Source organism: Caretta caretta, chromosome 8 (genome assembly GCF_965140235.1).
Source record: "Caretta caretta isolate rCarCar2 chromosome 8, rCarCar1.hap1, whole genome shotgun sequence".
Classification (NCBI taxonomy): Eukaryota; Metazoa; Chordata; order Testudines; family Cheloniidae; genus Caretta; species Caretta caretta.
Genome location: NC_134213.1, coordinates 37,456,143 through 37,483,453, shown reverse-complemented (window position 1 = coordinate 37,483,453; position 27,311 = coordinate 37,456,143). Strand labels below are relative to the sequence as shown.

The following is a 27,311-nucleotide window of genomic DNA, read 5'->3' as shown; positions in this document are numbered from 1 at the left end:
TTGGGACACAGGCTTCCTGGTGGTTTATTCACATACAAATTCACAATGGGAATCAGTTACTCTCCTGAGACAGGCAGCACTGGGGCCCTGCACTGTAGCTTGTCCAAGTTTCTTGTCTACATGAATCTTCCCAGCTTGGAGAGAAGCTGGTGCAACTGGCTGTTGTTTTTCCTTGAAGACACCTTTAAAGGGAGGAGAAGTTGTGAGGGTGGCTGGGGAGAGCCTGGCCTGTCAGAAATACAGCTGGCAACAGTGCCCATATTGCCCAGACCAGCAAAGGGGCTCTGAGCTCAGTAGTTTGTAGCAAACTTCAAGAGGCCAGGGAGGGGGTTGGTGTGAAACATGGCTGGCAGCTGGGGGGATTCTTCTTCTTCCCATTCCCCTCCCTGTCCCACATCTCATTACTACAGGTGCCTAAGCAGCAGTTCTGAGAAAGTGGCTTTCGGCATCTTGGGTGACACAGGAGCAACGGGGAACCCTCTGCTGTGTAATCCCAGAGGCAGCACTCAGAGCTCAGGCACCTGCTTCAGACAAGCACAGCCAGATGCTCTAGGGCCCTGGCTCAGTGCTCCATGCAGAGGAGACTGGAATTCACATTGTTCCCTGCATTTCCCATGCTCCAGAGGCTGCAGGGATTCTTTGGTACACAAAGGAGTTTGGAGAGAGCTCCTGGAGCACACACTACCACATTCACCTCTAGGCTCCTGCCAACCAGCAGGGCTGGGGGAAGGAATTCAGGACTCAGCCCTGGTCCCATAAAGCAGCTGGTGCTTATGAGAGCTCACAAGGGAAGGGCTGGGGCAGAGGGTGGAGAGGGGTCTGAGGTAGGTTTTTTCCTCTTAGAGAGAAAACTGGAGACACTCCTTTCCCATCAGGAGAGTTGCTTCTTTCCAAACAAAGCCTGGTCATCCCAGCTGGCAGGAGGTTCCAGCCCCTCTCCCAATAAGACCTCTATCGGCCTTTAATGAGGAATGCAGAGAGGGATGTTGCGCCTTGTCAACTCAGCTGCACCAAGGGCCCTGCTAGCACTCTGGCCTGCAGGAACACTCCCAGATGAGCCAGTCCTCTATGGGGAAATAAGCTTGGCCTCCAGCTGCTTCCACAACACAGTGAGGATGCATCCTTCCCATGGCTGCAGAATCTGCTGGCTTCATAGTCCATGTCCCTACGGAGCTTTCTGGCCATGGAATCTCCCAGAGGCCACTGGGCTTCCATCAGTTACTGTCAACGCTGTCACTCTCCTCCTCCTGCTCCTCCTTTGGGGCCTCTGCCTCCTCTCTCATGTCGGCAAAGAAGTCCTCTCTGCCGCCCAAGGCTTTGCAGCTCAGGGCCTTCAGCTGCCCACTCTTCTTTCTCTTCCGGTAATCATCCACCACCATGGAGCGGAGTGATGAGATGTCCCAGAACTTCACCTTCTGGTCATGGCCACTGCTGGCCAGCAGCTGACCAGTGTGGGACTTGGCCAGCTGTTCAATGGGCTCCCCCAGGTGCTGCCCAACGCTGCCTATCACCCGATTAGGTAAGATATTCACCGCCCTGGGACAAGAACAGAAGCTTGATTAATGGAGGGCCAGCTGTGCAGTAACTATGCGTGGTACTCCAGCCAACCCACCCACCAAAAGGAGGTGTTCTGGGGCACTAAGATTAGAAGACTATATAATATAGGGCCAACTGTCCAGTAACCTTGTATGCTACCCCATCACTACCTACCAGATGGGGGTCCTCTGGGATGCTGAGAGCTTAGAAGAGGGAAAATGCCAACTGGTTTAAAACCCCAAATTCAGGGCTTAGTAAGCAAGCTCAGAAGATTCATCTCCAAGGAGATGGATCCTCACTTCACTGTCAGGAATTAATATAATGAATCCAAATCCAGCAGCAACAGGTGGGGAGAGCTGAATGCCAGAACCCATGAAGGGAAATGCACTGAGAACAGGAGCACCCAGAATGAAACACACAGTGGGAACAGCCCTGAACACACAGCAAGGCCAGCCTGGGGTTTTGATTTCTTCCAGTTTAACTGCCTCCATGGCGTTAGCAGCACAGCTCCCAAGAGTTCCCACCAACAGCCCTTTCATGGAGGCACCCAGAAGGATCCAACCCAATAGGCTGTCTGAAGTCCATCCCCCAGCATCAGGGCAGGAGCTTCCCTTGCAGTACCTCTGCCAGGGCTTTGCCCTGTCCGCTTGTAATGTGCCCTACTGATGGGGCTCCCACCTCTTCTCTTGGTAGATTATTCCACGACTGCATTTGCCTTTGGCAAATATCTCCTGATATTTTGCCTACCTCAATTCTACCCCAGTACTCCTACCCCCTTCTCCCCCCCCCCCCCCACTCTCCCTGCTATTCACACCCTGTAGATCCTCCAAGCAGAAGTTCATCCCGTCCTCCTAGCCCCGCTAGCAGAAACAAGGCAAGCAGCCCCCTTTTCCCAGCCTCCCTGCCAGGAGCCAGCACTGGGCTCTCTCACCTGATGACTCCATCGATGGAACCCGTGCACAGGACATTCTCCGTGACAGGGACCATGCAGTCGATGGACTCGGCCTTCACTGCAAAGCGGTCGCTCGTGGCACCAAAACCGTTCCAGTTGAAGAGATAAATGGTCCCCTCGCTAGAGCCACACACCACTTTCTTCCCCCTCTGGACAAGAGGTGAATGAGGCGGAGCTGAAAAAGCAGTAGCTCAGGACAGGACCCTCCCCTCCCCACATGGGCTCTCTAGCAGGAAGTGCTCAGTCAGGGGCCGATAGCACAGGGAGCAAGGGACAGAATGGGCTCCTTTCCTCTTAGTCAAGGGAGTCCACATGTTTAACTCAGCAGGGTCCTTCGAGCTCATAGCTGAACATTAAAGGGAACTGGGGCGCCCACCGCTGCCCATGTCTGGGACAGCTCAGTGCTGAGGCAAGGAAGCCTGGCTCCATATTGCTACTCCCACATGAAGGACAGTCACAGGTGGCCTGTGAGCTCCTACCTTCATCAGCGCGATGGACGTCAGGTCTCCACTCTGAGGCTCTGAGAGCAGCTCAAAGCGCCGTCTCTTGATGTTGAAGACACCCATGGTTCCATCACCACTGTGGGAACCAAAGTGGTACATTGCACTCACTTAAACATGGGATTCCTCACTTCCTGTCCTGGCAAGTGTTACCTGTACACCTCCCAGAGGTGGCTGCATACTTCAGAGAGAGGGTATAAGTGATCCCCCATTTGGGATCATCCAGGATGAGAAGCACAACAAACTCCAGTGATTACAGAGAGTCTGGGTCAGACAGAGGGTCTGGAGCCATGGGGATAACAGCACTTACCCCCTCCTTCGAGGGTGGAGACAACCGTGCCATCTGCATTAGATAAGCAGAACCAACGAGGTGCGAAAAAACCTGCTCTCCCCCTAGGGGAGCTGCTCTCAGACCCCCTGGAGCAGGCTTTGCTGCCTGATTTGCCCACAGGCACCTGCGCCGCACGTGGCTGAGGAGCCCAACATCACCTGGTGGTGAGCAGGAGCTTCTTGTTCTCGTCTATGGCCATGCTGCTGATGTACTCCTCATGCTGCCGCATCTCCATGATGTCTGTGCCTTTGCGGAGGTCCCACACCTTCAGCATCCCACCATCATCCCCCGTGGCAAAGAGGTGGTCATCTATCACCAGCAGACTGTTCAGGGCCGAGCTGTGGAGACCCCCACCCCAGTCACCAGCAGCATCGGGGACTGTGAGAATCTTTCTAGCTGAGGCAGCCCTGTGAGATGCTCCCTGCTGTGGCAAGGACTGGAGACACCTCAGAGAGCCATCTGCCATTCAAAGGCCCTGTTAGGGAGGTCTGACTAGATGGCGGCTCTAGCCACAGTACCGAGCACAGGTGGAATCTGGGGGAGTGGGGAGTTTGGCACCCCCAGCACGCTGGGTGCTCCTAGGGTGAGGGAACATGGAAGGAGCCCATCTTCAGGCAGTGGAGAGCTCCCTGAAAGTTCTCGACCCTCTCACGGGGGCCATCTGGAGAGGGCAGCGCCTCCCATCAGTGTGTGTGGGGGAGGAAGGAATCGGCTCCCTCCAAAGCTAGTTCCTGCAGCCCGACTCAGCCAGAGGGGTGCTAGAGGGTGACTGGTGGCCATCTGGACGCAGCAGGCAGCCACTACAGTTCCGGCCCCATGGCTGGCTCCAGGGTTTTGGTCATTTGGCCTGCTCTTTGCCCCAGCGTCCCACCTGAGTCTTTGATAGCCCCACCATGCAGGGCAGTCTTAGGGCAGATTTCCCTGCTCCCCATCCCACACATGGCCCAGCCAGCACCGAGCAGCACTCAGCGTCAGGGATGGACACGATGGGCAAGAGAGAGTGCATGGGAGACCAGCTCCCTGCCAAGGGGAGCAGCCAGCTTTAGTGGAAACATGAGCCAAAGAACACTCAGGGAGGAACCACTCTCCTGCTCCAGGGACCTTGGGCAGCCAGTTCCCAAGATGCCCTTGCTGGGCAGGGCAGGGCTGGAGGGTTGCGTGGGACTGGGAATTCCCTATAGACACATACCTGTGAGCCTTGGAGAAGCGTGTCACCAGCCGGCCCTCCTCCACGTTCAGGATGTGGATGGATTTATCCTTGGACACAGTGAAGAGCTCTGGCAACAAGACACACAGTATACATTCGGCACCCCCAGCCCATTCAGCAATCGGAGCAGCAGGAGTGACACCGAGTTACTCAACTCCAGTGCCCATGTCCTGTGCTTATCCCTCACCAGCAACATTCCTGCAGGATTACTGTTACTCCTGGGCTCTGTGATCACGAAGCCAGCCAGGATCCAGCGTAGCGCAGTGTGCTAGGGAGCAGAAACACTGCAGCAGAATGGGACTTCTGAGCTACAGGGAGGAATCCCTTGGCAGTCTGGTGAGGGAGGAGAAAGCGCAGCATGGGAGAGTCTCAGCCTGGGAGCCCTGCCCCCGCCACACCTCTCAGATTTCTAGTCTCCACAGTACTGACTGAATGAATGGCTCTGAACAGTCACTGTGCAACAGTCAAGCAGCCCCAGCCCTGCCTCTCTACACTCCCCCTGTGCTCCCCAGGCTCTCTGGATCCCTCACTCCCAGGCACAGCTGATTGCAGGGGGATCTTATCCGCAGGCTGGGAGCTCAGCACATTTCCTGAGCCAACCACAGCTCGGCCTGCTCAGCAATTGGCTGAGAGACTTCTAAACAAAACCCAGCAAACTCCTCAAACTGTTGCATGGCTGTGACCCAGAGAGGCTCAGCAGCCCCCCTTCCAGGGTGCAAGGAGAAGGCCTGCCCCCCAGAAAACAGAAAGGCATCCTCCTTGCTAGCTTGACCTCCACCCAGTGAGTTTGCACAGGTCACTACAATAGTGCGAGAAAGCCGAGGGGAGGTGCACTCACTGTGTCCATCGTGGGAAAAGGACACTTCCCGGCAGGATTTCAGGTGATGTCCTGAAGACCAGAGCTCCCGGTTCCCACCCTCCAGGCAAGAGTACGAATACCTGAAACAAAAGCATGTGTGTTAAGGGGACACCAGTGAGAAGCTGCTCCCTGTCTTGCCTTTCCAGCTGAGGAGCACAGCTTTTGGGCATGGAAGGAGCATTCAGATCCAAAGTTAGGGGCTCCTGGTACAGGAATGAGGAGGTGTGTGTCCAGAGGGGGCTTTCATGGTGCAGGACTGAAGAAAGGAGGGATGTGCCATGTCCAGATTGCTGGGGCATTGCCAGCCCCCAGGGCTGGAAGAGAAACAGGAGTCAGGTTTGAGGAGCTGGATTCACATGGAACAAAAAATATCCCGGTGGAGCAGGAGCCCCAGCTGTGTGATGGGAAAGGAACAGATAGCATCTCAGCATCAAGGTTCAGCTCCCACAAAAGGAGACCCCTGCTTCCCAGCGCTCACTATCAGGAACTGGGGACTCCCCACAGTTAGTAGGAGACCAATCTTCAAACCAATGGGATTGTGAGGGACTGAACATGCCGGGCGGGTTCCCTAGAAATCTAATCTAATGCCTTCCAAGGCGGGTCACTAGAGAGGCACCATTGCAGCGGGGAGAAACGGCAGGTGCAGTGAGAGGCAGAGACCTTGCGCTATACCTGTGTGAGTGCAATACAGATTTGTGGCAGCCAAATGGAGAAATGCCAGCCAAGAACCTGTTCCCAGGCTAAGCCCTTGGCGGAGGAAGGATGATGTGTCCCCAGCTACAGCATCCCAAATGCAATGCTCCAATACTGGAAGCAGCTTTGCCCAGCCTCAGTCTTCCTCTGCAGAGATAAGTGGGTTCTTCAAGCCAGATTAGACTTGGAGCATGGAAAAAAACACCTGTGAACACACATCTCTCTCCACTGGAAGCCTCTTCCCAAACCCACGGCTTCTCCTGGCACCATCACCTCCAGCAGCTGAGCCTGGCTCCTATCGACAGTGGTGGGGTAGAGCTGGATGGGCCATGGGGTCACGGACCCCTACCCACAGTTTTTACCCCATAGGGGCCCTTCTCTCTCCATCTCCTGGGCAGTGCTGACCCCTGGGGGTTTCCTTGCAACTCCCTGGTTGTACTGCCTGTTGCTAGGGCCTGTTGCTGATTATCTACACAGTGCTCTTCTCTCCGATAGATCCAACTCACACATAGACATCGCCGTCCACATCGCCAGCTGCAAGGATGTCCTGGCTGGGGTGGAAGGCAATGGTGTTGGCAGCAGCTTCAAAGGAGATGTCCTCTGGGGTGTCTCGGAGCCTGGGCTCCAGCTCCTCCTGCTCTAGATCTGCCTTTGTGGGGTAGAGAGACATGAGCTAGACTGGGGGGGGTAGGGGACGGGACGGGACTATGGCCTGCGGGCTGGATCCAGCCCCTCAGGGCTTTGGATCTGGCCCATGGGCTTGCCACCCCCATGGTGCTGCGGGCCCCACTCCGCTCCAGGAAGCGGCCAGCACCACGTCCCTGTGGCCCCTGGGGGATGGAGGGCTCCGTGCACTGCCCTCGCCTGTGGGTACCTCCCCTGAAGCTCCCATTGGCTGGGAACAGGGAACTGCGGCCCATGAGAGCTTTGGGGGAGGTACCCACAGGCAAGGGCAGCGCACTCAGCCCTCTGCCCCCCCTCCCCCACCCAGGGGCCACAGGGACGTGGTGCCAGCCGCTTCCTGGAACAGAGGCGTGGGGCCAGGGACAGGGCAGGCTCCCTCCCTCCGTGCCTGCCTGCCCTGGCCCCGGTGCGCGCTGTTGCCACCCCAGAGCCACTCCAGGTAAGCGGCACCGGGCTGGAACCCAGACCCCGATCCCCTCATGCACCCCAACTCCCTGCCCTGAGCCTCGCTGCAACCCAACTCCCTGTCCCGAGACCCCTGCCTATACCCCAACCCCCTGCCACACCCAACACCCCTCCTGCATCCCAACCCCCTGCCCTGAGCCCCTTCCTGCACCCCGCACTCCCTCCCACACACCAACCCCCTGCCCCAGCCCTACATTCATAGCCCTGCATGCAATTTCCCCACTCAGATGTGGCCCTCGGGCCAAAAAGTTTGCCCACCCCTGAGCTAGATGGTCAGCCAAGGAGCCACCGGGGCGCTCAATTCCACTCTCCCCTATACGCACACAGGGGCTGCTAGCAGGGCCTACAATCCTACACTACTGAACCCTCCCCACATACAAGGGGACACCAGCAGAGCTCCCCACTGCCCATCCAACATGCACCCAAAAGGGGGAGCCCACCTGCATATGCCCTGCATCTTCCTCCTCCTGCACGGCTGCCTCCAGCTCCTGAGACGTTCCCTAGGTGGAAGGAGAAAGAGACCATCAGATTTAAGTGGGGGAAGGTGCATCCTGGGGAGCAGGTTGCCAGAGCTGCCTCCAATCAGCTACAACCAAGGGAACACATTCAAGGCAAATGGACCCACTCCAGCCCCAGCAAGAAATGTTCCCTGGGGCCAGGACTCAGGAGATACTACTTGACAGATATGACTATTTCCTTCTATAGCCTGGAAAAATCCCATTGAATTAAGTATCTTTCGAGTCCACTGTATCAAACATAAAGGTTACGTGTTATCAAGGATCGTATGTGCTCGCTGGGGGGAGATGGGGTGTGAGTTAGGAACTTCAAATTACTATACTGAATAATAAGCCCAGAATGAGCTTTTGGACACTGAGTCAAGTGGGGGAATCTCCAGGGGAGGAAAATGCAAATTATGCAAAAGCCCTCTGGAGCTATATCCTGAGAAGAGGATGATTGTCTACTGCTTATCTGTTTCCAGAATCTGAAGATCAAAGGCCCAGGCTGTACAAAGGAAAGACTAACCTATTCACGGATGTACTTGTTCTGAGCTGAAGCTGTTATGAATAAGACCCTACCAAATTCACAGCCATGAAAAAAACACATCAGGGACCGTGAAATCGGGTCTCCCCCTGTGATATCTGGTCTTTTGTGTGCTTTTACCCTATACTGTACATATTTCATGGGGGAGACCCGCGTTTATCAACTTGGGGGGGTTATCAAAAAGGGAATTGCAGGGGGGTTGCAAGGTTATTTTAGGGGGATCGTGATATTGCCACCCTTACTTCTGTGCTGCCTTCAGAACTGGGCAGCCAGAGGCTAGTAGCTGTTGGCTGGGCACCCAGCTCTGAAGGAAGCACCCTGCCAGTGGCAGCGCAGAAGTAAGGGTGGCAATGCCAGACCATGCTCCACCCTTACTTCTGCACTGCTGCCTGCAGAGCTGGTTGGCTGGAGAGTGGCGGCTGCTGACTGAGGGCCCAGCTTTGCAGACAGCAGCGCAGAAGTAAGGGTGGCAATACCATACCATGCCATTCTTACTTCTGTGCTGCTGCTGACGGCGGCTCTGCCTTCAGAGCTGGGCTCCTGGCCAGCAGCCACCGCTCTCCAAATCTGAAGGCAGCGCTGTCACCAGCAGCAGCGCAGAAGTGAGGGTAGAAGTACCACAACCCCCCACACAATAACCTTGCGACTCCTCACGGCTCCTTTTTGGGTCAGGACCCCTACAATTACAACACCATGAAATTTCAGGTTTAAATAGTAAATTTCATGATTTCAGCTATTTTTAAAATCCCTTGACTGTGAAATTGACCAAAATGGACCATGAATTTGGTAGGGCCCTAGTTATGAACTTGTAGCCACAGAAAAATCCCTTTGTGGGCTTTGAAGGACTGACTTCACCAGAGCCCTTGTTGGAGTGAGAGGGTGATCTCTAGAAAGCTTATTAGCATGCTTTGTTTTAATGTTTTCTCTGTAATGCTTTCACCTTCAGAATAAATGTGCTTGCTTAGAAAGAGTTGTGGGGTAACTTGTAACTGTGCACAATTACACTGTTTAAAGCCTCTGAAGAGAGAGAGCAAAGTGCAGCCACTGGCCTGTCCAGGCTGCCTGGCTTGCTGGGGATAACACAGTGTAGGTAAGTATCAGAGGGGTAGCCATGTTAGTCTGGATCTGTAAAAGCGGCAAAGAGTCCTGTGGCACCTCATAGACTAACAGACGTATTGGAGCATAAGCTTTTGTGGATTCACCCACAAAAGCTTATGCTCCAATACGTCGGTTAGTCTATGAGGTGCCACAGGACTCTTTGCCGCTTTTACAGTGTAGGTAGGGAACTGTGCAGCCAAGAAAAACCCCAGTCAGGAGGGAGAGAGACCCATGCCTCCACCCAGCAGAGGGGGAATACAAGTGCAGTTGCCCTGAACTATAACAGCTGCTCCCCTCACAGCATGTCAAAGGGAAGACAAAATGTCCCTGAGTCCTCCATGGGGCACAAAGAGAAGGGCAGGACTACTGGGCTCCATTGAGGAACAAGAGTTGCTGCTAAGGACCCGCAAGGGATGGGAAAGGAACACCTACTGTTTAAAAAAATGGAATCAGTTAACATAGCCCTTCTCCTGCAGTGTGGACGGAGCCTTAGGCCTGGTCTACACACAGAAATTGGACTGGTTTAACTAAATCTGTGTAAAAACCAGTTTAGTTAAATGAGTGAAAGTCCCTGTAAATCAATACATGTGTGTCCGTAAAGGAGTTTGCTGTGGTGTAACTGAATCAGTTTAAAAACACATCTTTGGTTAGACCAGTGCAAGTTCGTGTGTAGCCACTGTTGAAGAGGTGAATGTACTGAATCAAAGAGTGCAGACAGACAACGCCAGCAAAGCCAGATATGATGCAAGCAGGTCAGGGCCCCAGGTATAAGGGGGACAAACTAATTGCTGTAGAATCATGCTCAGGAATCTCGGCACTCCTTTTAGAAACAACACAAACACCTACTACAGGACAGGCCCAACAAAGAAAATAACAGAATGCCACTAGCTATCACCTTCAGCCCCCAACTAAAACCTCTCCAACACATCATCAGGGATCTACAACCTATCCTGAAGGACGACCCATCACTCTCACAGATCTTGGGAGACAGGCCAGTCCTTGCTTACAGACAGCCCCCCATCCTGAAGCAAATACTCACCAGCAACCACACACCACACAACAGAACCACTAACCCAGGAACCAATCCTTGCAACAAAGCCCGTTGCCAACTGTGTCCACATATCTATTCAGGGGACACCATCATAGGGCCTAATCACATCAGCATCATAGGGCCTAAGCACATCAGTCACACTATCAGAGGCTCGTTCACCTGCACATCTACCAATGTGATATATGCCATCATGTGCCAGCAATGCCCCTCTGCCATATACATTGGTCAAACTGGACAGTCTCTACGTAAAAGAATAAATGGACACAAATCAGACGTCAAGAATTATAACATTCAAAAATCAGTCAGAGAACACTTCAATCTCTTTGGTCACTCGATTACAAACCTAGAAGTTGCAATTCTTCAACAAAAAAACTTAAAAAACAGACTCCAACGAGAGACTGCTGAATTGGAATTAATTTGCAAACTGGATACAATTAATTTAGGCTTGAATAAAGACTGGGATTGGATGGGTCATTACACAAAGTAAAACTATTTCCCCATGTTTATTCTCCCTTGTTCCTCAGACGTTCTTGTCAACTGCTGGAAATGGTCCACCTTGATTATCACTACAAAAGGTGTCTCCCCCCCCTCCCCCCCAGCTCTCCTGCTGGTAATAGCTCACCTTAAGTGATCACGCTCATTACAGTTTTCAGAGTAGCAGCCGTGTTAGTCTGTAACCGCAAAAAGAAAAGGAGGACTTGTGGCACCTTAGAGACTAACAAATTTATTTGAGCATAAGCTTTTGTGAGCTACAGCTCACTTCATCGGATGCATTTGTTACAGTGTGTATGGCAACACCCATTATTTCATGTTCTCTATGTATATAAATCTCCCTACTGTATTTTCCATTGAATGCATCCGATGAAGTGAGCTGTAGCTCACGAAAGCTTATACTCAAATAAATTTGTTAGTCTCTAAGGTGCCACAAGTGCTCCTTTTCTTTTAACACAAACAAGCTATCAAGCCTTAGCACTGATGCCTGTGAAAAAAACCTTTCAAGTGAACCCAAACATTAACACATAGGCAGATCCACCCAGGCCTATAGGCAGCCAGTAACAAGAGTTCTCAGGTATGAACTGGCCCATTCATCTCAATGAGACATTAACTCTGGAGGCTAATGATATTTAAAATACAAACTCTAGTAGCTACTACATAAGAATTACCATACTGGGTCAGACCGAAGAGCCCAGCTAGCCCAGTATCCCGTCTTCCCACAGTGGCCAATGCCAGGTGCTTCAGAGGGAATGAACTGAACAGGTAATCATCAAGTGATCCATCCCGTCGCCCATTCCCAGCTTCTGGCAAACAACCTGCTAATAGCCATTGACAGACCTATCCTCTATGAATTTATCTAATTCTTTTTTGAACCCTGTTATAATCTTGGTCTTCACAACACCCTCTGGCAAGGAGTTCCACAGGTTGACTGTGCGTTGTGTGAAGAAATACTTCCTATTGTTTGTTTTAAACCTGTTGCCTATTAATTTCATTGGATGACCCCTAGTTCTTGTGTTATGAGAAGGAGTAAATAACACTTCCTTATTTATTTTCTCCGCACCTGTCATGATTTTATGGACCTCTATCAGATCCCCCACTTCGTCATCTCTTTTCCAAACTGACAAGTCCCAGTTTTTTAATCTCTCCTCAGTTGGAAGCTGCTCCATGCCCCTCATCATTTTAACTCCTCTGCTGAGCGCGTGGGTAGGAACATCGGGCTAAACCGCTTGCCCCTGAGTGCAGGAACAGGCCTGTCCTGGGGCCGGGAGCCGATGGCCGGGTTTGCTGAACCGGGAAATGCGGGATTCAAACCTCCCTTCCCCGCGCCAAAGGAGGGAAAGAAAAGTTTCCTCCCGTTACCCGGCGCCAGAAGCCTCGAGCCGCCTCCCGGGCGCCGCAGCCTCCTGCCCCCCGGGCCCCGCCAGCAGCTTCCCTCTCTCAGGCGGCTGCAGCCCCGGGGGTCGACCCGCAGCCCCGCGCACGCGGGGGCAGCCCAAGAAACCCGCGGCCGGACCGGGACACGTAGGCCGCTGACTGGCCGCGGGGAGAACAGGGTCCCGCGAGGGGGGCGGGGTCGGGGCAGCGGGGTCGGGGCGCATTCCCCCCCCCGCAAAAAACCGCCACCAGCTCGGGTCGTGAGGGAGTGGCCGGCTCGCTCTGATCGAGGAATCGGCTCGCGCTCACCTCTCTGGGCGCCACCATCTCGCCACGGAACGGTCCTGGCAGGGAAGGAGTGGATGCGTTCCAGTCAGGCGCTTGAGCTAGGCGCCGGGTTAGCCTTTCCTCTTCCAGGACCCGTCTCGGGGAGGGTAATTTAAAGGGTTTATGACGTTTATCTTCTCGCTTGTCGTTTGCATGGTCAAGCCCAGCTGAGAACTCTTAGGCTCTGCAGACGGAACAGGGTACGCGGTTGGCATTAGCTCAGCGGTTACTTCTAAACTTAAAAGTTTTGAAACACCAGCCCCTCAGGGGGTTCGAGACCCGCGGGCGGTGTTTGGACTTTTGCCCCTCCCCGAGCCGACTTTACCCCTGTGCACGCGGAACATTGCCCCGCCGGGCCGGGACTCAGTGCTAATTGCTCGAGCCTTGAGCGCTCGAACAGGCGCTGCTCCCATTGCTCCCGCCACGCTCGGTTTGGGGAAGGGGGCCTTCAGCGCCATTGTCGGGGGAGGGATGGTTCCAGTTTTGGGGAACACGGGGGTGCGCTGTAGACTGCGGAGGTGGGAGGAGTCCAGCTACGAGAAGGAGCAGCGCCGTAGCCTGCTGAGGGGAGGCGGGACGATTCAGTTTGGGAGAGGGGGAGCGGTCATTTGAGGAAGGGGGCAAGATGGGTTCAATATGGAGGAGGGAACAGGGTCATTGTCGTCTGGGGGAAGGGGCCAGTTTGGGGGAGTGGACAGGGGTGCCATAGTCTGGGGAGGTTTCCAGTTTGGGGAAGGTGGTGGGGGGGCACCGTTGACTGGGGAGGGTGATGGGACGGGTTGTGTTTGGAGTGGGTGCTGTCGTGTGGAGAGGGGAGGGGGATGCGTTCAGCTTGGGGGAGGGTAGGTGGGGTGCCATCTTCTGGGGAGGGGGGCGGGACATGTCTGGTTTAGGGCTGGGGGCGCCATCATCTGCAGAAGGGGGTGAGACATGAAATATGGGGGAGGTGGCAGGGGGCGCAGTCATGTGGGGAAGGGGCAGGACGGGCCCAGTTTGGGGGTGGAAATGGGGACGGTCGTCTGAGGAGGGAGGTGGGATGGGTCCACTTTGGGGAAAAGGGTGGTGGAATCATAGAATCATAGAATATCAGGGTTGGAAGGGACCTCAGGAGGTCATCTAGTCCAACCCCCTGCCCAGAGCAGGACCAATCCCCAATTAAATCATCCCAGCCAGGGCTTTGTCAAGCCTGACCTTAAAAACTTCTAAGGAAGGAGATTCTACCACCTCCGTAGGTAACGCATTCCAGTGTTTCACCACCCTCCTAGTGAAAAAGTTTTTCCTAATATCCAACCTAAACCTCCCCCACTGCAACTTGAGACCATTACTCCTTGTCCTGTCCTCTTCTACCACTGAGAATAGTCTAGAACCATCCTCTCTGGAACCACCTCTCAGGTAGTTGAAAGCAGCTATCAAATCCCTCCTCATTCTTCTCTTCTGCAGACTAAACAATCCCAGTTCCCTCAGCCTCTCCTCATAAGTCATGTGTTCCAGACCCCTAACCATTTTTGTTGCCCTTCGCTGGACTCTTTCCAATTTATCCACATCCTTCTTGTAGTGTGGGGCCCAAAACTGGACACAGTACTCCAGATGAGGCCTCACCAATGTCGAATAGAGGGGGACGATCACGTCCCTCGATCTGCTCGCTATGCCCCTACTTATACATCCCAAAATGCCATTGGCCTTCTTGGCAACAAGGGCACACTGCTGACTCATATCCAGCTTCTCGTCCACTGTCACCCCTAGGTCCTTTTCCGCAGAACTGCTGCCTAGCCATTCGGTCCCTAGTCTGTAGCTGTGCATTGGGTTCTTCCGTCCTAAGTGCAGGACCCTGCACTTATCCTTATTGAACCTCATCAGATTTCTTTCTTTCTGGAGCCATCATTTGGGCAGGGGGGCGGGATGGGTCTAGTGTGGGGTGGGGGAGAGCCGTTGTCAACTGGGAAGGGGCCAGGATGGGTCCAATTTGGGGCAGGGGGGAGCTGTCTTTATCTGGGGAGGGGGTGGGATGGGTCCAGTTTGGGGCAGGGGGGTGCCATTGTCTGCGGAGGGTGGCAGGAGGGGTCCAGCTTGGGGAAGGTAGTGGGGGCACTGTCATCTGGGGAGGGGGGAAGGCCGAGTCCAGTTTGGGGAAGGGGGTAGGGGGTGCTGTTATCTGGGGAATGGGGCAGGGTGGGTCCAGTTTGGGGCAGGGGGTGGGGGCCACCATCATCTGGGGAGGGGGCGGGATGGGCTCAATTTGGGGGAGGGGCCTTCAGTGCCATTGTCTGAGGAGGGGGGTGGCACAGGTCCAGTTTGGGGTAGGGAGTGGGGGCGCAGTCCTCTAGGGAGGGGGCAGGATGGGTCTAGTTTGGGGGAGGGGCAGGACGGGTCCAGTTTGCAGGAGGGGTAGGCAGGGCACAGTCATTTGGTGCGGGGGGTGGGATGTGTCCAGATTGTGGTGGGGGGCGTCATCATTGTCGTCTAGGGAGGGGGGCGGTAGGGATCCAGTTTGTGGGAGCGGTGGACGGGGTGCAATCAGCTGGGGAGGGGGCAGGACGGTGCCATCATCTGGGGAGGGGCGTCGGATGGGTCCATTTTGTGGGAGGGCATGGTGGGCACCATCATCTGTGGAGTGGAGCGGGATGGATCCAGTTTGGTGGAGGGGGCAGGGGCACTGTCATCTGGGGAGTGGGGCAGGACGTTGTCTCGGAGTCATTAGGGCGATGCTCTGGAACTACTCCATATAAGGCCAGTCAAGACTCTGGTGTAGCATGTCGGCAGGGCAAGAAGTTTACACCGCTTTCACCTTCCTGGATCTGACCTTGGAGCATTCAGCATCCCCTTCCACACCATGTGCTTCCCGCAGCGAGTCCACCCAGGCGGGGCTCCTGGGGAAGCCAGAGGGCCCTGCACCCCAACTCTGCAGTCAGACATGACTCTCAGCCAGTGTAAAACAGAAGGTTTATTAGTCGACAGGAACACAGCGTAGAACAGAACTTGTTAGCACAGAAATCAGTGACTTTCAGCCAAGTCCATCTTGGGGAGTCCTGGACCAGAAGCCGTGGACTCCCCCTCTTCCAGTCCCCCCAAGCAAACTGCCAGCTTCCAGCAACCCAACCTCAGACACCGCTGAGTCATCGTGGATAGTTCTCTGAAGACGTCCACGCAGTGTGCAGGGGCAGTCAAAAAAGTTAACAGGATGTTAGGAATCATTAAAAAAGGGATAGAGAATACATGTTCCCATAATATAAGAACTAGGGGCCATCAAATGAAATTAATGGGCAGCAGGTTTAAAACAAATAAAAGGAAGTTTTTCTTCACACAGCGCACAGGCAACCTGTGGAACTCCTTGCCTGAGGAGGTTGTGAAGGCTAGGACTATAACAGGGTTTAAAAGAGAACTAGATAAATTCATGGGGGTTAAGTCCATTAACCTTAGCCAGGATGGGTAAGGAATGGTGTCCCTAGCCTCTGTCAAAGGCTGGAGATGGATGGCAGAAGAGAGATCACTTGATCATCACCTGTTAGGTTCACTCTCTCTGGGGCACCTGGCATTGGCCACTGTCGGTAGACAGGATACTGGGCTGGATGGACCTTTGGTCTGACCCAGTATGGCTATTCTTATGTTCTTATGTTGCCCTCCTCCTTGTCTTTGTCTTGCTTCCCGGGCAAAGAGTCAGCTGGTCGTCACCTGGTTGCATCCCCCTCCTGGGTCTCAGGTTACAAAGGGCACCGGTCATAGCATACATGCAGACAGCTGGAACAGCCTCACCTGCCCCAGAGGTCTCAGCCAAAGTGACACACCCCTATTCCCACCACCGAGGTATTGGTGCAGCACACAGGGAAACTGAGGTACACATTATTCATGCAAAACAGTAAAACTCACATAGGCTCAACAGTAAGACTCACATACAACATAACAAGGATAACCCCCCACTTCCTCACAGAAGGTTCCATTTTGGGGAGGCTGCGGGGGTGCCATTTTCTGGGGAGGGAGGCAGGATTTGTCCAATTTGGGGGCAGGGGGCAGGACAGATCCAGTTTGGGGGAAGATGCCGGGGGCGGTGTTGCCTGGGGAGAGGGGTGGGACAGGTTGAGTCTGGGGGAGGGGCGGGGGATGCCATCATCTGGGGAGGAGGGTGGGATGGGTCTAGTTGGGTCAGGGGGGACCGTCGACTGGGGAGGGGAGCAGGACATGTCCAGTTTGGGGCATGGGGAGTGCCGTCGTCTGGGAATGGGGGCAGGACAGGTTGACTTTGGGGGAGGGGGAGGGGAACACTGTCATCTGGAAAGGGAGGCAGGATGGGTCAAGTTTGGGGGAGAGGGCTGGGGACGCCATAATCTGGGGAGAGGGGTGGGATTAGTCCATTTTGGGGCAGGGGGGTGCTGTCGTCTGAGGAGGGGGCAAAATGTGTCCAGTATGGTTAGAGGGGCAACGTTGTCTGGGGAGGTAGGAGGGGCACGTCCAGTTTGGGGGAGTGGCAGGGGGGTGCCATAGTCTGGGGAGGGGAGGGGGATGCGTCCAGTCTGGGGTAGGGGGTGCCCTCCTCTGGGGCGGGGAAGGACGGATCCAATTTGGGGTGGTGGGTCGCCATCATCTGGGGGGGCAGGGCAGGTCCAGTTTTGGGGGATGGTATTGTTCTCTGTGGAGGAGGGAGGGATTGGTCCAGTTTGAGGGAGGGGGCAGGGAGAGGGGAGTGGGATGGGTCTGTTGGGATATTTTAGGGTTAAGTATTGCAATAAGCTGCTAATGCGCTGACATGGCATTAGGGGACAAAGGCAAAAGTGGGCAGTTTATTTCTTTGTTTAATAAATAAATTGCCATATTTGTCCCTTCCCTGTTGCTTGTAAGGATAGATAAGGATGCAGCTGCAGGAGAAATGTAGTTGTCAAATAAATGCCCTTTGTGTGAAAGAAGGAAAAGAAATGTTATCTCCCCCTCCCTTCCTTTCCCAGCTACATAAACAAGCCCTGGTTTATGGCCCCTTCCTCCCTCCCCTGAGAACTGCTCAAGGCCCTTCCTCCCTCCCTCCCCTAAGAACAGCTGAGTCAGGAAATTTGTAGCAACAGATTGTTGCAAAGAAATGTATCTTCAAGATAAAAATGCCTGTATGATGGGTAATGCTGTGAATAATAGAAACACCCACTGGTAGTAAACCCACCCCTATCTATTACTTAATAAAGGTTTTGGGGGTGTTGTAACGGAGGTAGGCGTGCACATACTAACCTAAACAAAAAAGAGTGCACTGTAACTAATCCAGTGCTTACTTGACAATTGGGTCAAGGGGAACAAATACTGCAGTAAAGGATTCCATCTACTCAATCTGCCTCTGGGTCAACCTTCTCCTTCTTCTAACAGTGTCCAGTTTCGGGGGGCAGTGCTGTTGTCTGGGGAGGGGGAAGGGACAGGTCTAGTTTGGGGGAGTGGGTAAGGGGGTGCCGTTGTCTGTGGGGGGGGCGGGCCGGTACAGTTTGGGGGAGGGGTTGGGGCACTCCATCGTCTGGGGAGGGGGGAAGGATGGGTCCAGTTTGGGGGAAGGGCAGGGAGCAGGACGGGTCCAATTTTCAGGAGGGGCAGGTGGGGCACAGTCATCTGGGGAGAGGGGCAGGACGGCACTGTCGTTGTCTGGTGAGGGGTGCAGGACGTGTCCAGATTGCGGTGGGGCGCTTTGTCATCCTCTGGGGAGGGGGGAGGGAAGGGTCCAGTTTGCAGGAGGTGATGGGGGAGCCATCATCTATGGAGGGGGGCAGGACAGGTCTATTTTATGGGAGGGAGCAGGGGCGCTGTCATCTGGGGAAGGGAGCGGGACAGGTCCAGTTTGAAGGAGGAGAGGGGATGGGGTTGGGATTGGTCCAGTTTGCGGCAGGGGTGGGCGGGACACAGTCATATGGGGAGAGGGGCGGGACAGTCAGAGGTGAGGAGATGGGATGGGGAATAGGAGTGTTGCTCACTCCTACTGCATTTACTATTTCTGAGGTTACTGGAAGGGAAGGGAAATCACCCGTGCGGAGGGTGGACCGCAAGGCACCGGTATCTAACAGGCAAGAGGTAGGGGTGCCATTAATTATACAGATGGCAGTATACAGTTTACATATGGTCCTGATTGGTTTAACGGGACAAGTGGAGTGATGATGTTACCCATCTCCTGGCTATCCTAACAGTTTTGAGGGCACAGAGGAACAGGGGAAGAATATTGCGGTGCAAGGGCAGGGTTGATTGGTTGGTTAAAGCGATTGGGACAATTACTTTTCCAATGGCCCACCTGTCCACAACAGTAACAGGCATCATTGCCTTGCCCCTGAGTAGAGGAATGGTGGGGACCTCTGTTGGGTCTCCCTCCTCTTCCTCTTAATGGACGGTTGCTGTGGGGTTTCAGTATATTCTGGATCTGGAGGGTCATTAATTTAGTTTCAATGTCATCCTTTTTCTTTTCTACTTGACAGTAGTAATGCTGGGCGACTACCAGAATTTTGTCTGGGTTTTTTCCTTCCCAATCTATGGTACCAATTTTTAATTGGTCTCTCAGCAGATTGAGTTCTTGGACAAAAGCGGCCATTGTGGCTTGTTTAGCATCTTCCTCTGCATTATTTATGCCAGAATATTTCTTGAAAACCTGCTTAATGCGCTGCATATAATCAGCAGGGTTTTCTCCTTTATTTTGTTTATAAACACTAATTTTAGTTTAATCTGCCTTTTTTGGGCAGATTTTGAGAACTGCATCCAGCAGGTTGTTCCTGTCTGTGTTTAAGTCCTATTATGGCCTTGGTCATCGCTGAGCCACTGGACCTCTTTTAGGAGGTGATTTAATGTTTCCCTGGGCAGGACTCCTCTTAGGAGTTGATTTAAATCTGCCCAGTTAGGGTTGTAACAGCTTATGACTGTTCTAAATTCTTCTTGAAATTTGACGGGGTCTTCCCTTATTTTAGGAAATTTTTTAATCAAATTATACAGATTTGTGGGAGACCAAGGGGCGTTGCTTGAACCAAATTATCAACACCTGGGCCTGGGAGCTGGCACAAGGTGAACACTGTTTCATGATGGGGAGACGGGGGCTGAGAGCTGAACGTGAGGGGCCCCTGGGATCGTAACTTCTGTTGTCTAGTATTCCTTTGCTGGCGGTCCAGATGAACTTTCCGGCAGTTCGTCTATGTATTGGACTGAGTCTGCTAGGGTAGTGATTGGTCTCCCTGTGGGATATGAGGGCAACTCAGGGGAAGGGGGTGAAGTAGATGCTGACATTGGTGTTACTGCTTGGAGCGAGGGTCCCTGGATTGTGGAGTCAGCCTCCAGACTGTAGTCTGGTGGAGGCATGTGGGGTCCACTGCCCTCCCCATTTGTTCCGCCCTGCATGGATGGACCTGCACCTGCCTGTCTAGGTGATGTAGGGGCAGTCAGCTGTCTACATGCTAAGTATAAATCTATAAGATCTGTGGATGGGGCCGATGGGTTTTTCTGAAGGGGCCTTGAAGGGTAAAGGGGTATTTGCTGGCCAGCCGGGGTTTGAGAAAGAGTTAATTTCTCCTTTGCCTCTTTTAATTGTGTTTTAAGTTTCTCCTGGGAGTCCTTGAGACTCCTCATTTGAGATTCACTGCGCCATTTTTCTGTTTCCCCATACCAATTGAAATATGCATCAAACTGACCTTGTCCGACATTATTGGCAAGAAGTGCGCTTCTGAGGTGCACAGCCTTGTCAAGGTCGAAACTTCCCTCTAAGGGAAACTGTAATTTCGGATCATCCTTGGTATACCAATTCCATTTCTCTAAAAACTTGCAAGTGAAAGGCTTATCATTTGTGTACATGTAGTACGCCGATGTGGCTTTTGGCGGGATGGTGATCCTTTTTGACTCACTGGCCCGCATTTGTACCTAGGGAGAGGGGAATCCTCTTGGATCCTCCAGCCCCCAGTACTTCACCTGGTGAGAGGGGAATCCTTTTTGGATTTCCTGGACCCCAGTACTTAACTTAATTCACTCGTTACACTCACACAGGGAAGGTTTTGTTTAGGGTCTCCATGACTGTCTTCGGCTGGTGCCGCATACTCTGTCGCTTCAGGCGAGATGATCAGACCAGTCAATGGCTTGTCAAGCCGCCTTCAGGGCAGGAGCTAGAGACAGGGGAGGAAAGAAGGTATGGAAACAAACCATCCGAGGACGGAAGGGATGGGATCACACACTCCTAGACCCAGAAAGGTCGCTCGCGGGTCATGCCATGCAGAGGGAAACTGCCGAGGTCAGGGCATTTATCGCGATGCCCGCTAGATGGAGTCACAGGGCTTGCTTTAGAGACACCTCTGACTTTGCAGGGCACTCTGGGCATCTTCCTGTGACTGACACTCACACCGGTCTACCAACTTTTACTTTCACACTGGCACATAGACCCAGGTCTATCCACAACCTGCCCAGCCACAACCAGTGGCTCTTCCCAGGGAAACCAAACCTGGATAGGACTCTAACCCACCCCAAGGGTGTCAGACGTGTCTGGCAGCAAAAAGTCCAGATAGAGCGTACAACTCACCCAAGCCCAGAGCCTACGAGCTGTTCTCCACCAGAAACCCAATATAGAAATTTCAAAAGGTCTCTTACCTTTCTGATGGGCCCGGGGTCTGGTGGGGAACAGCTCACGGTCCTCCGGCTCTCGGGGGTCGCCGTCTATCCTAATCACGGCACCAAGATTGTAGTGGAAAAATTAACCACACGTTGTGTTTGGATCAGAACCAAGCCTGAGGCCCTCTTTATTTAAGTATGCGCATATAGAGAGAGTTAGCCGGAGCTGCTCTGCCATGAACAGAAAATACAGGAGTTTATATAGCTGAAAACCACAATCTGTTAAGCACATTTCCTTCAATAGCATTTTTCTTATTTGGCATATAGTGCAAGCTTCAACGGTAGCTTTGCCTTATCTGGAATATAGCAAAACAAGGGGTTTTTTTACCTGTTATTGACAGGTGCTTCCTTTGTGGTTAACGGTCTTTTCTAACTTCTAGTGGTTGTGGTTATATTTTTAAGCTGAGCTGTTGCTATCTGCCTCTTAATGGAAATTTTTCTTACCCTCTTCTTATGCTTTATACAGACAGTTAGCCTGACCAAAGTTTTAGACCTATTAGTTTAGGCCCATTAGATTTTTATTCCACAACAGTAATGTACAGCATATAATAAAGAGTACATATGCAAAATATAATTTTACAGTACTGTCTTTTTAATTACAGGGGGTAATTACAGGGTGTCTTCAGGGCCTGATGTCGATCCAGGAGATGGAGGTGACGGAGAGCTTGGGTGATGGAGAGCGAGTCATAGACGAAGTGGTTGGCTCTGGTTCAGCTCAAGAAGTTGATTGCGTAGGCTCATCTGCTGCTGGTTGTTTTTCCTTGAAAAACATGGTGACCAGCAACTGTTGCTGTTGTCTCTTGAGCTGCTCAAACATTTCTTGATATGGTCTCAAATCGTCCATAATACTACGTGTGATTTTGAGGCTTCATTCCATAGAGGGATCATATTCAGAAATTAAATCATTCACGTGTTTCGCTGCTTGGAACACTTCAGCAAATTTATGAAGATTCCAACTTGCTGGCTCTTCCTGTTTGTCGTCATCATCTTCGTCTTCTGTAGACAATTTTTTCAGTTCCTCTAACTCTTCGTTAGTCAATGTTTCTCTATGGCTCTCAATTAATTCATCAGTTTCTTCCTCAAGGATGTCGACGAAGCCACTCACTTGCCTGGCCACCTGAACAATGCGTTTCACTTCTTTGTCAATGGTCGGAAAACCCTTAAAATCATTCACACATTCTTTCCATAGGTTTCGCCAACATGCATTGACTGTTTCAGGCTTGATTGCATCTATTGCCTGTTTAATATAAGTGGTGCAATCGGCAATGTTGAAGGACTTCCAGCAGTCCATCACATAAGGTTGGGATCAGCATCCATAGCGCTACGTATCTGTGAGAATGTAAGCCTCATGAACGTGGCCTTGAAACAGCGAATCACACCTTGGTCGAGAGGTTGGAGGATAGAGGTGGTATTAGGGGAGAGAAAGATGACTTCAGTGTTGTTATGCGCAAACTGGAGTGCCGCACGGTGGCCAGGAGCATTGTCTACAATCAGCAACACTTTAAAGTCAAGTCCTTTCTCTTCGAGGTACTGCTTGACCTCCGGAATGAAACACTTGTGGAACCAATCCAGAAATAATGCTGCTGTCACCCAAGCCTTTTTATTTGATTGCTAGAACACAGGCAGGAGATCTTTGTTCTTGCCTTTTAGGGCACGGGGATTTGCAGCCCTGTAGAGCAAGCCCGGCTTTATTAAATGCCCAGCCACATTGCCACAAAACAACACAGTCACATGGTCTTTAGCTGCTTTGAAGCCAGGAGCTTGTCCTTCTGATTTCGAAGTGTAAGTGTAAGTGCGATTGGGCATTTTTTTCCAGAAGAGCATTAAAAACTTGTTCTGGAAGATAGCCCTTTTCTTCTATGATTTTCTTTAATTGTTCGGGGTAGGCTTTTGCTGCCTCTTCATTGGCAGATGCAGCTTCACCAGTAGTCTGCATGTTTTTGAGGTTGAAGCGGTTCCTAAAACTGTTAAGCCAACCTTGGCTGGCGTTGAATTGCTTCTCATCAGAAGGCTGTCCCTCTTCGGCGGGAGGTTTGAACAGCGCATAGAGGCTAAGAGCCTTTTCTCTCAATGTGTTGCCATCGACAGGCACATGTTTATGGTTAATGTCTTCCAGCCATAAGTTTAATGCCTTTTTAGTCTTCACTAAAGTCTTATCACGCACCTGGCTCGTCTCCTTTTAGCAGTTATTGGAGCACTTGATGCCACAGCTTGATGAATTTCTCTCTCTCGAATCTTGATGGCACAGATGCTAGATTCGTTGTGGCCATATTTACGCACCACGTTGGAGACCGACATACCGTCTCTCAATAACTCCAGCACAGCCAGTTTCTCCTCCAGCATTGGAACAGATCGCTGTTTCTTTGGTTCAGCACCAGATGAAGTAGTTGGCTTGCGTTTAGGGGCCATGTTGTACAAAAAATACATAGAGTATCTTTAAACACTAGAATCACATTCAGCGCAGCGAGATGCTCACACTATGAGAGGCCCGCAGGAACTGAGACCGACTGAGGGAACAGCAGATTCACATCTCCCATCTCACGCTCACTCCAGGGCATATGCTCATTGAGTGGAATGGTGAGCGGAATTGCCCGCACTATTTACAGGTATCTTGTTATTTTTCTTTTTTTTTGCTAAGTGCCTATTGTTGAATTCGCGTAAGTTAAATGTGCATATGATGCGACTCACCTGTATATTATACCTTGTGTGCTTGAGTTTTGATTCAGTGATAAGGATAATAACCTGTCTGACTGTTTCGTTTTGTGTTCTTAATTTGTATTCCTTCTGTGACATTCCCCTCTGGTGTTGTCTGGACCGGAAATTTGCTAGGTCGCTCCAGTCCTTGACTCTGGGAGCCAGGCTTGCCCTGCTGTGTTGTGAGCATCCCCACTCCTGGGCTGTTCATGCACAGCCTCTGGCATGTAAGCTACTCCTTGGATTGTGCAACTGTCCTAGTTTATCTCCACAATGCGCAGAACCAGCCCCAGCCCAACCCCCACTCCTGGATAGTGCTGTCGTTTCTGGCTCCTGCCTCATGCCCGGTGAGCTACAGGCTTTCATCCCAAGGGTGGCACGCCCAGGAGCACTGCTCTCCCAGCACCATGCTGGCTCCTGGGTAAGGGCAGCCCCTGTTGAGTCACCCCCACAAAGAGAGAACCACCCCTTCCCTGTGTAGAGCTGAGACTTCCCAGGGCTCAGCCCCCACAAAGCAATCTGGTAACATCAGCACCGCCTCTCGTGCAGGGGGTCGTTGGCCTCCAGCAGCCCCCACTTCCAGCGTGCATTCGCCAGCTCCTCCGAGGAATCCCAGGCTGGGGAAGTTCAGCTCCTGGGCATGGCACCCTCCATGCTCTGGGCTGTGCCGTCTGTACATGGAGATGCTGTCAAGGGCTTTTTGGCTCAGTCACTAGCCCCTTGGATGGATGCAAGATTCTCCAGAGAGCTTCTCTGGCCTGGGTGATTGAGGAGGCCATACTGGATGGGCTTAATGGTCCCTTCTGGCCTCAGGACTCTAAGTTTTTCGCTATTGTTGTTGTTCTACAGCTCCAGAACTCTCTGGTACTCAGAGGGCAAATCCCTCCAGGCGGAAAGGGGCTGCTCAGAGCCATGGCAAACACTGCACATCTCCAGCCGAGACCTGCCTCTGCAGAGTTCACAAGAGGAGGCAGAGCTGGGGGTGCTCACCCCGCTTTCCCAGGATCTCAACATTTAATTTCACTCATCGATGGGTTCGGAGGTGCTTTATCCCATCCCTCACCTGTGTAGATGCCTTCCAGGATCTCTGATTCCTCAAGGCCCTGGGCAGCTGGGACAAAGGGCTCCTCTCCTCACTCCAGGCAGGAGATGATGTCAGTCTTGTGAATGGGAATCCCTGCTCATGGGAAAGTCAACAGGTAAGGCCCCAGGCTGCCAAATGTGGGCATCCATTCTTCAGCATCCATTCTTCCATTATTTTAACCCCAGCCACCCTTCCCGTGCTCACAAGGACGTGGGATCCACACAGCTGGGGAAATACCACGGAAGCCTTCTGGGGAGGCGAAGTGTCTGCGAGGGGAGTTGATGTGCCCCTGTTAAGACACCAGCGCTTCCGTTAAACGCCAATGGACCCATTATCCCGAACTCAGAGGCATGGGTGGTTGGTGAAACTTCCCCTAGGGGAGGCGAGCTCCTTGTCCTGCCTCTTCCGCCCACAGCCCCGCCCACACTCCACCCCCGCTCTGCCCCAGGCTCCGCCCACTGACTCGCCACTCACCTCTTCACACCACCCCGGGAGGACTCCCCCTCTGCTCACCTCCTCCCCCGCTTCTCTCCTCACCCCCCCCCCCCGCCAGACCCTTTCCCTTCCCTCCAGGAGACCCCCACCCCTGCTTTGCAGCTGGCTCGCTGCTCTGCTCGCCTCCTCACCCTGCTCCTGCTCCTCCCCCCCGTGACAGCCTCTCCACTTTTCACCTTAAAGCACTAATAACATTCCCCAAGGGACGTGAACGGGCCATAGGTACAGCACAACTGCCAGCTAGAGTCTCCTCTGCGTGGCAGGGAGTTCAGTGTGTGCTGTATCGAGCGAGATGAAAAGCCAGGCTACCTGTGCCAACCTGAAGCCTAATCTCTCCTTTTGAGAAAGTGCTTGTCATTGACAGCCTGCATTAAGGCAGTAGTTTAATTACCTTTTTTACACAGAATTCCCTGCCAGACTCCTTTACTTAAACCGGGTTTGAACAAAACGACTAGATCAAGAAATAAACTCACTGGCTATGTCAGCTCCTCCTTGAGCCAGGTCAGCAGTAACTTCTTCTGGGTACAGAGAATAACTGAAGGATTGTCCTTTGGAAACTATTTTTATCCCCAATAACACATTTTCCTCCAATATAAAAGCCATCTGAACATGGCTAAAGCTTCCTGGGCGTTGGCAAATGCCTGTTAAATGGCTTCATTACCACTTGAATGGCTTTTTACCAGTGTCAGTGATCTCTGCTCTGAGGTCTCTGGAAGGCTTTTTCACTGCGTAAAGTCAGGGATTTCCTCTCCCCCGCCCTCTCACACACACCCACACACACCCGCAGGGAGGGGGCATGAGGAGAGATGCAGCCGGCAGTTGCGGGGACCTCCGAGGGGGAAAGGGGCTGGGGTGGAGGAGAGGAGGAAGATTCACCCCAGACAGCAGCAGCAACCTGTGGGAGCCTCCGGGAAGGGTCAGAGCAGGGAGGGGAAGAGGCTGCGGGGGGCACCATGGCCCAGGTGTCGGGCATCAGGTATACCTGTGTTAGGGGAGGCAACGCCTCCCCTTGCCTATTATACCCACAGCCCATGCTCAGAGTGCTAAATCCAATCCCTGCACTGCCATGATTGTCCCCCCTCTCTGGAGGCAATTTACGCCTGGGGGGGGGACAAGCTAAAGGGGAGGACATGTGATTGCCCCATGTGTCCCCACTGCCAAGTGACACCGCCCACCCCCGCCTAACCTGGGGCCACTGAGTTCTCCCTGACCCACTTTACCTGCAGGGAGGGGCCCAAGGGGTTCTGTCCTTCTCTCCCTGTGCCTCCCCTGTTCCTCTAACAAGTTCGGCCTACTCTCCCTGGCAGCCGGGCACACAGTGGGAAAGAGCCACTTCTGCCTGAGAGAGCCTGGCATTGCCTCTGTAAGACTGTTGCCCATTCCCAGCTTCTGGCAAACAGAGACTAGGGACACCATCCCTGTCCATCCTGGCTAATAGCCATGGATGGACCTGTCCTCCATGAACTTATCGAGTTCTTTTTTGAACCCTGTTATAGTTTTGGCCTTCACAACATCCTCTGGCAAGGAGTTCCACAGGTTGACTGTGCGTTGTGTGAAGAAATACTTCCTATTGTTTGTTTTAAACCTGTTTTTAAACCTGCTGCCTATTAATTTCATTTGGTGATCCCTAGTTTTTGTGTTATGAGAAGGAGTAAATAACACTTCCTTATTTACTTTCTCCGCACCAGTCATGATTTTATAGCCCTCTATCATATCCCCCCCTTAGTTGTCTCTTTTCCAAGCTGAGAAATCCCAGTTTTATGGAAGCTGTTCCATACCCCTAATCTGTTTTGTTCCCTTTTCTGAACCTTTTCCAATTCCAATATATCTTTTTTGAGATAA

At 52.6% G+C, this 27,311-nt stretch overlaps 1 protein-coding gene across 10 annotated transcripts; it reads right to left on the bottom strand.

The window, feature by feature from the left end:
- Positions 1-26,182, bottom strand: WDR55 (WD repeat domain 55). Of its 10 annotated transcripts, none has more exons than XM_075131404.1 (13): positions 25,943-26,182; positions 21,176-25,067; positions 20,578-20,697; positions 12,596-12,797; positions 11,040-11,088; positions 7,668-7,727; positions 6,585-6,727; positions 5,365-5,465; positions 4,509-4,596; positions 3,478-3,657; positions 2,968-3,067; positions 2,468-2,637; positions 1-1,536 (listed from the first exon to the last, which is right to left on the bottom strand). In XM_075131404.1, the coding sequence occupies exons 6-13, from the start codon at positions 7,671-7,673 to the stop codon at positions 1,215-1,217; spliced, it is 1,110 nt and encodes a 369-aa protein (XP_074987505.1). In that variant the 5' UTR covers positions 7,674-7,727; positions 11,040-11,088; positions 12,596-12,797; positions 20,578-20,697; positions 21,176-25,067; positions 25,943-26,182; the 3' UTR covers positions 1-1,214. The 10 variants fall into 10 exon arrangements, with proteins under 10 accessions (XP_074987505.1, XP_074987499.1, XP_074987500.1 ...); XM_075131398.1 differs by lacking the exon at positions 11,040-11,088 and having other exon boundaries at positions 21,176-21,367; positions 24,954-25,067; XM_075131399.1 differs by lacking the exon at positions 11,040-11,088 and having other exon boundaries at positions 21,176-21,362; positions 24,954-25,067.
- Positions 26,183-27,311: the final 1,129 nt, after the last annotated feature.

What these genes read in the sequence shown, in the direction of transcription:
- WDR55 (XM_075131397.1), bottom strand. Translation starts at nt 12,090, where the DNA reads ATGATGAGGGGCATGGAGCAGCTTCCAACTGAGGAGAGATTAAAAAAC. An exon ending in AAGATGCAGGGCATATGCAG is followed by an intron (nt 6,724 to 7,667) that starts GTGGGCTCCCCC and finishes CCACAAAGGCAG; the next exon opens with ATCTAGAGCAGGAGGAGCTG. An exon ending in CTTTTCCCACGATGGACACA is followed by an intron (nt 4,597 to 5,364) that starts GTGAGTGCACCT and finishes TCTTGTTGCCAG; the next exon opens with AGCTCTTCACTGTGTCCAAG.